This window comes from Hypanus sabinus, chromosome 1 (genome assembly GCF_030144855.1).
Source record: "Hypanus sabinus isolate sHypSab1 chromosome 1, sHypSab1.hap1, whole genome shotgun sequence".
Classification (NCBI taxonomy): domain Eukaryota; kingdom Metazoa; phylum Chordata; class Chondrichthyes; order Myliobatiformes; family Dasyatidae; genus Hypanus; species Hypanus sabinus.
In genome coordinates this window covers 190758053-190773272 of record NC_082706.1, presented here as the reverse complement: position 1 = coordinate 190773272, position 15220 = coordinate 190758053, and the positions used below count along the sequence as shown (strand labels likewise).

The following is a 15220-nucleotide window of genomic DNA, read 5'->3' as shown; positions in this document are numbered from 1 at the left end:
CCTGGAGGAAGCCCATGCACTTGCATAACATCAATTTGCACCAAATTTATAATAATAATGCACATAATAATTAACAATGTTAAAAAACAGATTTTTAAAAATGTTTGCATTGTACCTTTGATTTGAGTACTGATTGGTTGCAGCTGCTAAACTTGTTCAAATTCTGCACATTGTTTCATTTAAAAGAACTGGTTATGGAACCAAATTATCCATGACAAAAGTCTCAGAATTTGGTATATTTAAATCAATGGTAGTATCTTTAAATGTTCTTTTGGCATACTGTTCTGAAAGATGTCCTGCACAGGAGCATGCAATAAGGGCACCTTAATGTTTTCTAGACAGAAAAATTAATTTTATAACTAGAACAACCTGAATTAAAATAAACTAACCTTTAATCATAAATGCAAGGAAAAGTCATGTCTCCCCATTTAGACTACAAAACTCTTGATTTTATCAAATTGATTTCACAGAAAATACGACAGAAGTAATGATTCAAGGAAAATAAAGAATAGGTAATTATGCGGATGTTTCCCTTTTGTATTATCTGTACAGGATTTTAAAGCACTCAAGTTCAAAGCCTTTGATAGTTTACAAAAAATATTGCTTTCCCAGTACTAGCCTGCTTAATTGTGCATTACTTCTCGCAAAAAAAGAATAAACCCAAAAATATTATGCTACGTTTTTTTTGCTCCTATGTAGATCAAATCTAAGAATTCATATTTTGAAATGAAATGAGTAAACAAGGCATAACATTCTTCCCAGGCATTTATACATTGAATTTTATGAAGGTAAATTAAATTTTGAGAAAATTTGACTGGTATCAGAAGTACTCCAATTGACCTAATATAGTTCACGTCAGAACATTTTTCAAAAATGTGAACTCTTCCATGGTGTCAGGACCTGGTAAGGCACTGAAAAGCTGAGCCAAACAACTGGTAGCAGTGTTCAAGGACATCTTCAATCTCTCACTGCTGCAATCAGAGGCTCCTACCTGCTTCATAAGGGCAACAATCATAGCAGTGCCCAAGAGCAGGGTGAGCTGCCTCAATGGCTATCACCCAGCTGTACTCACATTTATTGTGAGGAAGTGGTTTGAGAGGTTGGTCCTGGCCAGAATCAACTTCTAACTAAGCAAGGACCTGGATCTGTGATCACCACAATCGGTCAACAGCGGATGCAATCTCACTGGCTCAGGCTGCTGTTTATTGATTACAGATCAGTGTTCCTCTGTATTACTGAGGACAACTCATCATGTCCTCAGTACTAATCAACAAGCTCCAAAACCTGGGCCTCTACTTACCTCTGCAACTGGATTCTTTGCTTCTTCATTGGGAGAACATAGTCAGTGTAAATTGGCCGTAACTCTTCCTCCTTGCTGACAATTAACACTGGCACACATCAAGGATGCGTGCTTAGCCCACTGCTCTACTCTCTCTACATCCCAAACTGTGTGGCTAGACACAGCTCAAACACCATACATAAATCAAGTCAAGTCACTTTTACTGTCATTTCAACCATAACTGCTGGTACAGTACATAGTAAAAATGAGACAATGTTTTTCAGGACCATGGACATGACACAGTACAAAAACTAGACTGAACTACGTAAAAAAAAAACCACAGAGAAAGCTACACTAGACTACAGACCTACACAGGATTGCATAAAGTGCACAAAAACAGTGCAGGTATTACAATAAACAAACAGGACAATAGGGCAAGGTGTCAGTCCAGGCTTCGGATATTGAGGAGTCTGATAGCTTGGGGGAAGAAACTGTTACATAGTCTGGTCGTGAGAGCCCAAATGCTTCAGTGCCTTTTCCCAGATGGCAGGAGGGAGAAGAGATTGTATGAAGGGTGCATGGGGTCCTTCATAATGCTGTTTCCTTTGCGGATGCAGTGTGTAGTGTAAATGTCCGTGATGGCGGGAAGAGAGATCCCGATGATCTTCTCAGCTGACCTCACAATCCACTGCAGGGTCTTGCGATTCGAGATGGTGCAATTTCCGAACCAGGCAGTAATGCAGCTGCTCAGGATGCTCTCAGTACAACCCCTGTAGAATGTGATGAGGATGTGGGGTGGGAGATGTACTTTTCTCAGCCTTCGCAGAAAGTAGAGACGTTGCTGGGCTTTCTTCGCTCTGGAGTTGGTGTTGAGGGACCAGGTGAGACTCTCTGTCAGGTGAACACCAAGAAACTTGGTGCTCTTTACGATCTCTACCGTCGATGTTCAGTGGGGAGTGGTTGCTCCATGCCCTCTTGACACAATTTGCCTGTGACACAACTATTGTTGGCAGAATTTCAGATGGTGATGAGGAGGCATACAGGAGTGAGATTTATCACCTGGCTGAGTGGTGTTGAAACAACAATCTTGCACTCAACAATCAGTAAGATCAAGAAATTGAGGAAGCAGACATCAAAGGAATACACACCAGTCCTCATCGAGGGGTCAGCCGTGGAAAAGATGAAGAGTTTCAAGTTATTGGGTGTCAGCATCTCTGCAACTGCTGGGCTTCGGATAGATGAGGAAACTTGGCCTGTCACTAAAGAATTTTGCAACTTTCTATAGATATACTGTAGAGAGCATTCGAACTGGTTGCATCACTGTCTGGTATCGAGGGGTCACTGCACAAGATCTGAAAAAACTGCAGGAAGTTGAAAACTCAGCCAACTCCATCATGGGCACCAGCCTCCCTGAGGATATTTTCAGGAGGTGATGCCTCAAAAAGGCAGCACCTTTCTTTAAGGACCAGGACATGCCCTCTTCTCATTGCTGCCATCTTGAAGGAGGCATAGGTAGGCCTAGAGACACACAACTCAAAGTTTCAGGAACAGCTTCTTCCTCCTCGCCATCAGATTTCCGAATGGACAATGAAACCATGTAGACTATACATTTCTTATTGTAATTCATATTTTTGGTTATGTATTGTAATGAACTGCTGCAAAGAACATATTGTATGACATAAGCCAGTGATATTGAACCTAATTCTGTGTTCTACAGTTAATGTTTCAGGCCGAGATCCTTCAACAGGACTGCAAAGGAAGGGGAGAAGTCTGAGTAAGAAGGTGGGGGAGGGAAGGAAGTAGTACAAGGTGGCAGATGATAGGTGTGTGTCAATGATTTGGATGATGGGATCGATGACTTATGGCCAGGTATGTGGACAATACAAAGGTAGGTGCAGGGGCAGATAGTGTTGAAGAAGCAGGGAGGCTGCAGAAGGACTTGGACAGATTAACAGAATGGGCAAATTAAGTGGCAATTGGAATTGCGAGGAAAACAAATCAGCCGTGGTGAAACCGTGCAGCAGACTTAATGGGCCAAATGGCCTAAATCTGCTCCAATGTCTCAAGGTCTTATTTATTATTATTATTATTATTATTATTATTATTATTCATTTTCTTTCTTTTTGTATTTGCCCAGTTTGTCATCTTTTGCACAATGGTAGACCTGTTGGTGCCGTTTTTCATTGATTCTATTATGGTTACTGGGTTTACTGAGTATGCCCACAAGAAAATGAATGTCAGGGTTGTATACGGAGACATATCGGTACTTTGATAATAAACTTATTTTGAACTTTGGTTGGCCTCATCAGCAAAATGATAAGTTGGCATACAGAGTGGAAATAGAGATGCTTGCCAAATGGTGCGAGAACAACAATCCGAGTCTCAACGTTAACAAGACTTACCATAAATTCCAGTGTATAAACCAACCTGGAGTATAAGACGGCCCCCCATTTTCATGTTAACTTGTACAAGCCAACCCCTATTGTAGAGGTTTTTGATTTAACCAGAAAAGATCACAAGATCTCACATGCAGGTACTCAGCTTTGCCGGATCTGGAATCTGGAAATTTTGTGAACTATTACTACCTGTTAAGAAAATAGGCCTACACACTGTAGAATGTTATAAGCGAACTCTTAATAAATAAATCAGGGAGGGAAGTTTTGGATTAGGTTCCAAATGGTAAAAAAATCCTCTGAAATGTAACCCCTGTGAAACCATTTAGCGCCCATCATAATCTCGTTAAAACATAACATGGGGTGGCAGGATCAATACACGTACTCAGTATTAAGTTTACGACCACCATGTACAGAAGATTAAAACAAATGCAATATGATGCTGGCTTCATGCTGAAGGTCATTCCCATTTTGTAAAGGAACGAATAATTCTGCAGCTGCTAAGAAGTTTAGTGTAAACAAGAAACAAGTGAGAGAGTGGAGAAAGGCAAAGGACATGCTGAGGGAACTGCCAAAGACAAAATGTGCAAACCGCAGGAAAACATGCCAGTGGCCAGAACTGGAAGAAAACGTTTTAGAATGGTGAATCACCAGTGATCATCTGGATACACTGTTACCAGAGAAATGGTTCGAGTTCAAGCGTTGAAATGGGCTGAAAAACACCGTGAGGTCAGCAAAAATTTCAAAGCTACTCCAAGTTGGTGCACCCGATTTATGAATAGACTTGATCTTGTGTTGAGATAAAAAATAAAGATTGCTCAGAAAATTCCCATGGGGTGCTGTTTACATTCAAGAACGCTGCTGCATGGACGAAGTGGGTTGCTTGAAGTGGGTTAAAGAGATGTGCCATCGATGTCCCGAAAGTTTCAGGAAGGAAAAGTCGCTACTTGTCTGGGACATGTTCAAAGCGCACTTGTCAGGTGAGACAAAAGCAGCATTGAAAGCTGAAAATGCGAACATTGCAGTCATCTCCGGTGGTCTGATGTCTGTACTCCAGCCATTAGATGTGAGTTTAAACCATTCAAAGAATTCATGCATCGACAGTGGAACCAATTTGACTCAAAAACAGCCAATAAATGCGACCTGTCTTCCGTGTATTTGTTTTTCCAAAGTTGGCACCCTCTGTATAAGCCAACCCCCTAATTTTAGGGCCAAATTTAGGGTCAAATTCTCAGCTTATACAGTGGAATTTATGGTAAGAGATGATTGCAGACTCTAGGAAGGCAGAGATTTGACCATTCTTCATTGCAAATTAATGGCTCTGCCATAGACAGAGTGAAGAGCACAACGGTCCTTGGACCCACAATACCTCCTCACAAGTCAAGAAGGCATAGCAGCATCTAAATTTTCAGAGACTGATGTATGCAAACTCTGCCTCCACTCCATCAACTTTTCAACAGTGTCCTATCTGGCTGCATCACCGTGTGGTACAGAAGTTGCAAATCATCATACCGTAAGATCCAACAAAGGATATTTAGAACCACTGAGATGTTCAATGGAGTCTCCCCTTCTTTCCCAATTTATGACACTTACCAGGAGCGTTGCAAACAAATGACCCAAAGCATTGTTGAGGATCCTTACGGCCCATCCCACAATATCTTTGATCCATCACCATCAGGAAGGAGAACTGCCAGACAGGGTAACAGCTTCTTACACCAGTCTGTGGGACTAACGACAACCCTGCCACCAGTGAGGTCTTGTCACAATGACAGCGAACTATACACATATACTGTACTGTTTATCTGTGCTGCACACTACAAGCATTTTGAATCATATTTTATTTACTTACTTGTGGTAATATTTTGCTTTAAGTTCTGTGTGTGATATATGTATTGTGGGTGCACCATGATCCAGAGGAAATTTGTTTCATTTGTTTGTGCATATTTACTGTCAGATGACGATAAACTTGAACTTGATGCACTATTCTTCTGGATTCTACACAGGAAACACTTCTCTATGTCTACCTACTATAATCCATTGAATAAATTAGATGATTTCAATCAGATTATGACTCAACTTTCTAAACTCCATGCAAATAGCCTTCATAGCGTTGTTCTATTGATACTATACTGCATATAACCTATTTCTCACACATTATCCTCCTTAATTATTATATAAAATACGTATTTGGCATGGAACTTTAACATCAATAAATTATACTTACTGTGTTTTTGGAGGGTTCCCAGCCACTATCTACTTTCCCCACATCCTGCATATCCTGTAGCTGACGAAGCTGGCACAAAGTATGATGGCGCAGGGCTTCATGAAGAGGCGTATCACCATCCTTATCCTGGATGTCCAACTTCGCACCAGCACGAACCAAGAGCTTAATAATTAATTAGAATTCACAGTTATAATGTTCTCTTAAAGGCACACCTGTTTCAACCATATATTTACTGAACTCTAAATTGGATGACTATATATCTTAATAAAAACGAGGCTGGTAATTTTAATTCTAGATTTTAGTCCAACTATTATTGAATTAGAAAATTGTTACAAATTGTATGACACAAAAAGAGTGAACACTTCCCATAAATACATAAACAATGGAATCCCAAGACAAGTGCAAAAGACTTAAAAAAATTGCTGTTCCAAATTGAAATACCTTTTGACATTTAGTCCATGGAACATTAGAGACAAGAGACACGGTTTAAAGATTCAATAACCTTATTTCATCAGAAAATGATAATTATACTCAAAATAATGGAATTAATAGTATTATTAAAAATCTTTATTCAAAATGGTGGTTGATGCTTTTGAGCTTATTATAAAGAAATCTCCTGACTGGGGAGAACAATGAAGAGGGACAGAAAGAGAGACAGTAACTTTCATCACCTCCAACTATGATCCCAGAAAGACCATAAGATCCAGCTGTTTGTTTTTAACTAAATGTTTTTTTTATGCTCGACCCAAGGTTGATAGGACTAAACCCTTGAGGAGAGCCGCCGATGAGACCTGCACCTTGGTCATCTCCGAAGCTGAGTTACGTACAACAGTCGAACGTGTCAACATCCGCAAGGCAGCGGAACTGGATGGCATCCCAGGGCACATTCTCAAAGTGTGTGCTGAACAGCTGGCTGGTGTGTTTATGGACATTTTAAATTTCTCCCTCTACCAGTGTGTACTGCCCTCGTTTCAAATCGTCCATCATTGTCATTGGACCGAAGAAAACCAAGGTAGCATGCCTGAACGATTGGCGTCCTGTCATACTCACCTTGGTTATAAGCAAATGCTTTGAGAGGCTGGTCAAGGACTACATTTGGAGCATGCTACCACCCACACTGGACCCCCTACAATTCGCCTATAGATGGAACTGGTCTACCAATGATGCCATAGCCACAGCACTACACACCATCCTCACTCACCTGGAGCAGAGGGATGCATATGTTAGAATGCTGTTCCAGGACTACAGCTCAGCATTTAACATCATAATTCCCTCCAGACTTGGCAGGAAGCTCAGCGACCTTGGCCTGTACCTCACCTTGTGCAGCTGGATCCAAGACTTCCTATTGGATTGCTGACAGGTGGTAAGGATGGATTCTCTCACCTCTGCCCCTCTGACCCTCAACACAGGGGATCCCAAGGTTGTGTCCTGAGTCCCTTTCTCTACTCCCTTTACACCCATGACTGTACTGCCACACACAGCTCCAATCTGCTGATCAACTTCGGAGATGACTTGACTTTGATTGGCCATGTTTCTAGCAGTGATGAGACAACCTACAGAGGAGAGGTTAACACCCTGTCACAGTGGTGCCAACATCACAACCTCTCCCTCAATGTCCCAAAAACAAAAGAGCTGATTGTGGATTGCAGGAGAAACGGAGACAGGCTCAGCCCAATCAACATCAATGGATCTGCAGCTGAGAAGGCAAGTAGCTTCAAGTTCCTTGGTATATACATCATCAATGATCTCACCTAGACTGTACACACTGGCTTTGTGGCAAGAAAAGAAGCACAACAGCATCTCTTTCACTTCAGGTGACTGAAGAAGTTTTGCATGGGCCCCCAAATCAAGACTTTCTACAGGAACACCATTGGGAGCATCCTGACTGGCTGTATCACTGCCTGGTACGGGAACTGCACCAACCTTGATCGTTGGGCACTGCACAGAGAGGGACGGACAGCCCAGTGCATCTGTGGATGCGAACTTCCCTCTACTGAGGACATTTACAGCAGCAAGTGCAGAAAGAAGGCCTGGAAGATCATCGGGGACACCAGTCACCCCAACGATAAACCGTTTCAGCTATTTCTGTCTGGCAAACACTACTGCAGCATTAAAGCCAGGACCAACAGGCTACAGGACAGCTTCTTTCTACAAGCCATTAGACTTTTAAATTCTTATGTCTGTACACTGCAACAGAGTCATAACGCAAAGGTTTTTACTCATTCACGTTGTGGGATGGATGTAAGATTTAAATAAATTCTAAATTCATATAAGAAACAGAGACTGCCAGTTTCCAGCAGTGCCATTACTGATTGTTGCCAGGAAGCAACCTGAGGTCTCACACCTCAATGCCAAGTGACTGCACCAACACTCAGGCTCAAATGCAGTCTTCTCCACACCATTTCATGGGCTTATTTATTATTACAGGGATGCCACAAGAAGGTGGAAGATGCATTAATGTTGTCGTTTCTGGAATGCACCCTGAGCATTAAACAGATATCAATGAACTGTTTAATCTTGAAACAGTATACAGCATGAGTTGAAAGACTGATCACTTTATACAAAACAAGAATTAGTACAACTCAAAAGTGTAAGTGCACATCGATGCCAATTCTGCTTCTCAAAGCAAAATCTACGCAGTTAAATAAATAATAATAATCCTACAAGATATTTGAGGTCAATTCTGTATCACAGTAATTGCTGAGTACAGGCATACAAGCCATACAAGCTTGCCATATAAGCACTCTGATGCAAACTTACACAAGTACAGTATTTTAGAGTCCATTTTTTCAATAATCAATTTCCACAAATGGCTATTTAGATTTCGGATTTTACCTTACCCGAACAATTTGAGTATGCTGGCGCTCAACAGCTAAATGTAATGCAGTTTGCTGGTTCACATTCTGGATATCCAGGTTAGCACTGCCCTGAAAAAAGAACCAAAGGAACTTTGTGATTTAAGTGACACGGCCATTTTTCCAACTACATAATGCAGACCATCCCCACGTAACAAGTAAGTTTTGTTTTTACAGATGTCCATGTTGATTTTGGTCACAAATCAGAAAAAAAAACACATAACCCACTTGATATAGTGTCCATATTTCTAGTATTGTAATAGATGACATCACAAGCACATAAGATTGATGAGTAAAACATTTACTAAAAGATAGTAGTTCTGTCCTTTGTAGGAATGAATGGTTGTACTCAAGTCAACTCGTTGATATGTAGGATTGTCAGAATCAGAATCAGGTTTATTGTCACCGGCATGTGTCATGAAATTTGTTAACTCAGCAGCAGCAGTTCAATGCAATACATAATATTGAAGAAAAATACAAAATAAAATAATAAATAAGTAAATTAATTACAGTATACATATATTGAATAGATTAATAATCATGCAAAAAACAAGAAATAATATATATTAGAAAAGTGAGGTAATGTCCAAGGGTTCAATGTCCATTTAGGAATCAGATGGTACAGGGGAAGAAGCTGTTCCTGAATGCAAGTTGGTGCTCGTAATCCTGGAATGGCCCATACTCCCAGCTATATTTAAGTATTAGAAATTTATTATTGTGATCGTTCTAGTTTTCTAATGTAGTTTATTTAGAGATACAGTATGGAAGAGGCCTTTCCAGGCCTTCAAGCCATGTCTGCCAATTTAACCCTAGCCTAACCACAGGACAATTTACAATGACCAATTAGCTTACTAACCAGTACAACTTTGGATTGTGGGAGGAAACTGGAGCACCCGGTGGAAGCACACGGGAAGAAACATACAGAGGGTGCTGGAATGGAACTCTGACACCACGAGCCGTAATAGTGTTGCACTAACCACCACACTACCGTGTCGCAATAATTAGTTGTAATTTTAATAAACATATTATGTTAATTCCAGAGTTAATCAGTCAGAACTATATAGTACAGAAATGGGTGATGAACTCACTCTGTTCAATGTGGCCATTTATATCCATTTCTTGTTGTTATTCCTTTCCGTACCCTGTTTGACATTAGGCAGCAACCTTGTCATTTCTTTAGCATTTTGTCTGATTTTTTAAAATATATGAGACCAAATTGCTAGCTCGATGCTCAACCAAGCACAGATGGAAAGTGTTCAAGGAGCCAACCACATTCAAACCCAGGATCACTCACCTCGTAGTCTAGTGGTGATGCCACTACATTTATACCCGCCTGGCATTTATACCCAATTACACTAAATTAGCCTGTATTAGGACCATAAATGTAATATCTATTTAAGTGCCTAAATTACTTCTAAGAGCAGCAACTATGGCATAAGATTCTGATTATCTATCCTATCTATGCCTCTCCCCATACCACTTTACGAATCATGGAATAACGTATGCTCCAAATGCACTATGAGCAACCAAAGATTCAAATAATTCATGCTCAATACAATAATTCATCTCATAAAGGTACACATGATAAGATAAGTGGGTCTTCAAACAATTTATTAGTCAGTACATCTTAAGTGGTGGCCTACTTCATTAACATATCAAAAACCCTATACCCATAATTAACAGATCAAAGTATTACCGAATATCAATAAAACATGGCTATTTTCAGGGACTGCCAGATTCCAACAAGTTCACCTTGGTATTCACTACTCTTCCACTACTTACTAATAGCATGAGGAGGAAAGGAATTAAGCTTTCAATGTGTGACCCGCATGCCACCATTCTCCAGGAATTATGCAGATTCTACATTGTATCCTGGTACATGCATTCATCAGGCATCACTTCAATATCCTAGCAAACACGAGGAAATCTGCAGATGCTGGAAATTCAAACAACACACACAAAATGCTGATGGAACACAGCAGGCCAGGCAGCATCTATAGGAAGAAGCAGTGTCGATGTTTTGGGCCGAGACCCTTTGTCAGGACGGACCTGACGAAGGGTCTCGGCCCGAAACGCCGACAGTGCTTCTTCCTACAGATGCTGCCTGGCCTGCTGTGTTCCACCAGCATTTTGTGTGTGTTACTCCAATATCCTACCAATGTTTTAATTGGGAGCTAGATGTTCAGTAATAGCAATTAAGAGTCAGTGCCTCCTTGTTGTTGCCATGTCTGTTGACACCTTATTAATGTCCAACACCATTTCCCCCACTTGTCCCCTCTTCAATATTAAATGAAAAGCTCAAATTGCTAGATGAGACAGGCAAGTACTTTTCCAGTAATTCTTGTGCACTGAGAGAATGCAGATCTTCTTCTTAGATCATAGATCTACAAGTTATTCAGGAATCATCCATGCATCCCATGATCCTAAGAACTAACACCCTATTCAACCTGCATTCTTCTCAAGAGTGAAATAAGATCTTTTCTCCTCTTCCTCCTCCAATTGCATCCTGACCAACATCACTGCAATTTGGTTCTGCCAGACTTGATGGCAGTATGAATGAATGAATGAACGAATGAAATTAATTGATTTCAGTCAGTACAAACATAACAAAAAGCATCATTTACAACGATGATTTCATAGGACAAAATTACAACAAAAAAAAAGATATTCTTTAAAACAGACCGAAAGATTTAAATTTTGGAATATATATCCTGGCTGAAGATTGAGAGCTCAGTTGTTGGATATATAGGAGCACAACAAAATATAATGGTTGGTCGACAGAAAATATGCAAATACTGTACACACTTAAATTGTATTAAAAAGGCATGTAAATATGTATTTACAGATTTTCTGTCTACCATACCAATTGTGCAACATCTCAATCAAACCATCTCCAATTCCCCAATGACACAGCTTCCTGGTAAATGTAGGCTGGAAAATTATGAAAGACTTCTTCAATAGCAATTAGATCTTCACCTGCTACACACACCTTGAATAATCTGTCTGCATATTGAGAAAAAAATGCACAAAGTCTGCACCAACTGAATTAAATACTGTTAAAGGGAGAACTCCAGGAACTTGTGGATGAAAGAAATCAGTACAACAAGCAGCTCAATAAGTCAACAGTCTATTGTAGAACAGCATTTCCAGAAAACAATCTAAGCAAATGTTTTAGTCTTTGCTACAGCAGTTCTACACTAATTCACCATCGTGTACATTAGAAGAGCACCCAAATCCAATTTTCCAGATTCTAATTCTCCAGTTGAAAAATTCTCTTTTCTACTAAACTCTCTGGATACTATACTTCTAAATATCTCTCTCCTCCTCATCCCACTGATCATTCTTGCTGCAATGTGCACTACTACTGTATGTACCGGTACCTAATCTGTTTCCATGATTTCAAAATATGATGCTAATTTTTTGCATATTACTTCACTGTTGAAATTATAGTTAATAGATCTTGCCATGAAATGTTTCAATTTCCATAATGTAAACTTTTTGAGCACAAAGTCATACCTGATGAACCAATAATTCTGCCACTTCAACATGATTGTTCAGTGCTGCTAAATGTAAAGCAGTATATCCATCATCCTTTTTCTCATCCACAATCCATGGCCTTGGAAGTTTGGAAAGTAATACACGCATGGCACTGTGGTAACAAAAGATGTCAAATGTTAATTTCATCGGACCTTTTTCTCAAATACTCCATCCAAGTCAAAGCTCAAGTACAGCACCCAGTGTTTTTCAGTGAAAGGAATAGCAATATAGAAAGCCCTCATAAAAAAAACAAAAGAATTCTGCTCATTTTTGGTTTAAGTTCACTTAATATTTCAGTAAGTCTATCTACTAAGCACTGCAAGGAACATGAAGTTTCTAAATTATAGTTACTAATACCCAGTAAATTAGTTGATATGAGCCAAGTAAACTGCAGGGAGATCTATAATTAGCATTGATAAATACCAATGTTGAAGGGAATAAAAACAGAAATCATTAAGACTGTTGTAGGGGAAAGGATTGTGAGAGATAATAATTAGTATATAGAGATATGGATTGTGCTAATATGTTAATAGGGAACTGCAATAGACAACAGGTGCAGGAGTAGGTCATTCGGCCCTTTGACCCAGCAGCACCATTCAATGCAATCATGGCTGATCATCCATAGTCAGTACCCTGTTCCTGCCTTCTCCCCATATCTCTTGACTCCACTATTTTTAAGAGCTTTATCTTTCTTGAAAGCATCCAGAGAATTGGCCTCCACTGCCTTCGGAAGCAGAGCATTCCATAGATCCACAACTCTCTGGATGAAAAAGTTTTTCCTCAACTTTGTTCTAATTGGCTTACCCGCTATTCTTAAACTGTGGCCTCTGGTTCTGGACTCCCCCAACATCAGGAACATGTTTCCTGCCTCTAACGTGTCCAATCTCTTAATAATCTTATATGTTTCAAACAGATCCCCTCTCATCCTTCTAAATTCCAGTGTATACAAGCCCAGTCGCTCCAATCTTTCAACATATGACAGTCCCACCATCCCAGGAATTAACCTTGTGAACCTACGCTGCACTCCCTCAATAGCAAGAATGTCCTTCCTCAAATTTGGAGACAAAAACTGCACACAATACTCTAGGTGTGGTCTTACCAGGGCCCCGTACAACTGCAGAAGGACCTCTTTGCTCCTATACTCAATTCCCATAGTTATGAAGGCCAACATGCCATTAGCTTTCTTCACTGCCTGCTGTACCTGCATGCTTACTTTCAGTGACTGATGTATAAGAACACCTAGATCTTGTTGTACTTCCCCTTTTCCTAACTTGACACCATTCAGATAGTAAACTGCCTTCCTGTTCTTGCCACCAAAGTGGATAACCTCACATTTATTCATATTAAAGTGCATCTGCCATGCATCTGCCCATTCACCCAACCTGTCAAGTCACCCTGCATTCTCCTAACATCCTCCTCATATTTCACAGTGCCACCCAGCTTTGCGTCATCTGCAAATTTGCTAATGCTACTTTTAATCCCTTCATCTAAATGGTAAATGGTAGGGCATTGAAGAATGCAGTAGAACAGAGTGATCTAGGAATAATGGTGCATAGTTCCCTGAAGATGTAACCTCATGTGGATAGGGTGCTGAAGAAAGCTTTTGCTATGCTGGCCTTTATAAATCAGAGCATTGAGTATAGGAGTTGAGATGAAATGTTAAAATTGTACAAGACGTTGGTAAGGCCGAATTTGGAGTATTGTGTACAGTTCTGGTCACCGAATTATAGGAAAGATATCAACAAAATAGAGTGAGTACAGAGAAGATTTACTAGAATGTTACCTGGGTTTCAGCACCTAAGTTACAGGGAAAGGCTGAACAAGTTAGATCTTTATTCTTTGGAGTGTAGAAAGTTGAGGGGCGACTTGATAGAGGTATTTAAAATTATGAGGGGGATAGATCGAGTTGACGTGGATAGACTTTTTCCATTGAAGAGTAGGGGAGATTCAAATAAGAGGACATGATTTGAGAGTTAGGGGGCAAAAGGGCCGAGATGGCCTGTTTCCATGCTGTAATTATTACATGGTTATAGATCATTAATGTATATTGTAAATAGCTGCGGTCCTAGCACCGAGCCTTGCGATACCCCACTAGTTACTGCCTGCCATTCTGAAAAGGACCCGTTAATCTTTACTCTTTGTTTCCTGTCTGCCAACCAATTTTCTATCCATGTTAGTACCCTACCCCAATACCATGTGCTCTAATTTTGCCCAATAATCTCCTATGTGGGACCTTATCGAAGGCTTTCTGGAAGTCCAGGTACATTACATCCACTGGCTCTCCCTTGTCCATTTTCATAGGTTACATTTTCAAACAATACCAGAAGATTAGTCGAGCATGATTTCCCCTTCGTAAATCCATGCTGACTCGGACTGATCCTGTTACCGTTATCCAAATGTGCCGCTATTTCATCTTTTATAATTGACTCCAGCACCTTCCCCACAACTGATGTCAGGCTAACTGGTCTATAATTCCCTGTTTTCTCTCTCCCTCCTTTCTTAAAATTGCAGACAAAAATACAGACATGGAACGCAGCAGTGACGACACCCAAGTATCAGGAATTTCACTAATTCTCTTCTAGCATATACCCATTGTAATAGAAAATTAGATTTACTGTAAAGCCTATGGATAATCATTTTATTCTCTAATCAGGACCTAGTTTGTTACTTAATTATGTCTTCCTGTAGCCATTATTCTGTTATCAAAATGTAGTTTTACTGGTAATCTCATCAATTGAGAGTAAAAGCTGTACCATTCCATACTCAGGTAGTTCAGCTTTGGCTTGTCTTCAGGTGCACACCAGTTTTTAGTAAATTAACCTGTTATTCAAATACAAACACTGTGTGATCTTTCAGTTTGCTTCTACAGGCTCTTACAATTGCTTGAGGGAATTATGCAAGCATGAAGAGCTAGAGGTTTGAGTAAGGCACC

The 15220-nt window shown here is 40.1% G+C and overlaps 1 protein-coding gene across 2 annotated transcripts in view; it reads right to left on the bottom strand.

The window, feature by feature from the left end:
• mib1 (MIB E3 ubiquitin protein ligase 1) overlaps positions 1 to 15220 on the bottom strand; it is a 144386-nt gene that overhangs the window by 18955 nt on the left and 110211 nt on the right. For both annotated transcript variants that reach the window (XM_059983790.1, XM_059983800.1), the window contains exons 13-15: positions 12268 to 12400; positions 8737 to 8823; positions 5897 to 6058 (exon numbers count right to left, since the gene is read on the bottom strand). In XM_059983790.1, coding sequence (XP_059839773.1) covers positions 5897 to 6058; positions 8737 to 8823; positions 12268 to 12400 — 382 coding nt within the window. The remainder of the gene's footprint in view (positions 1 to 5896; positions 6059 to 8736; positions 8824 to 12267; positions 12401 to 15220) is intronic.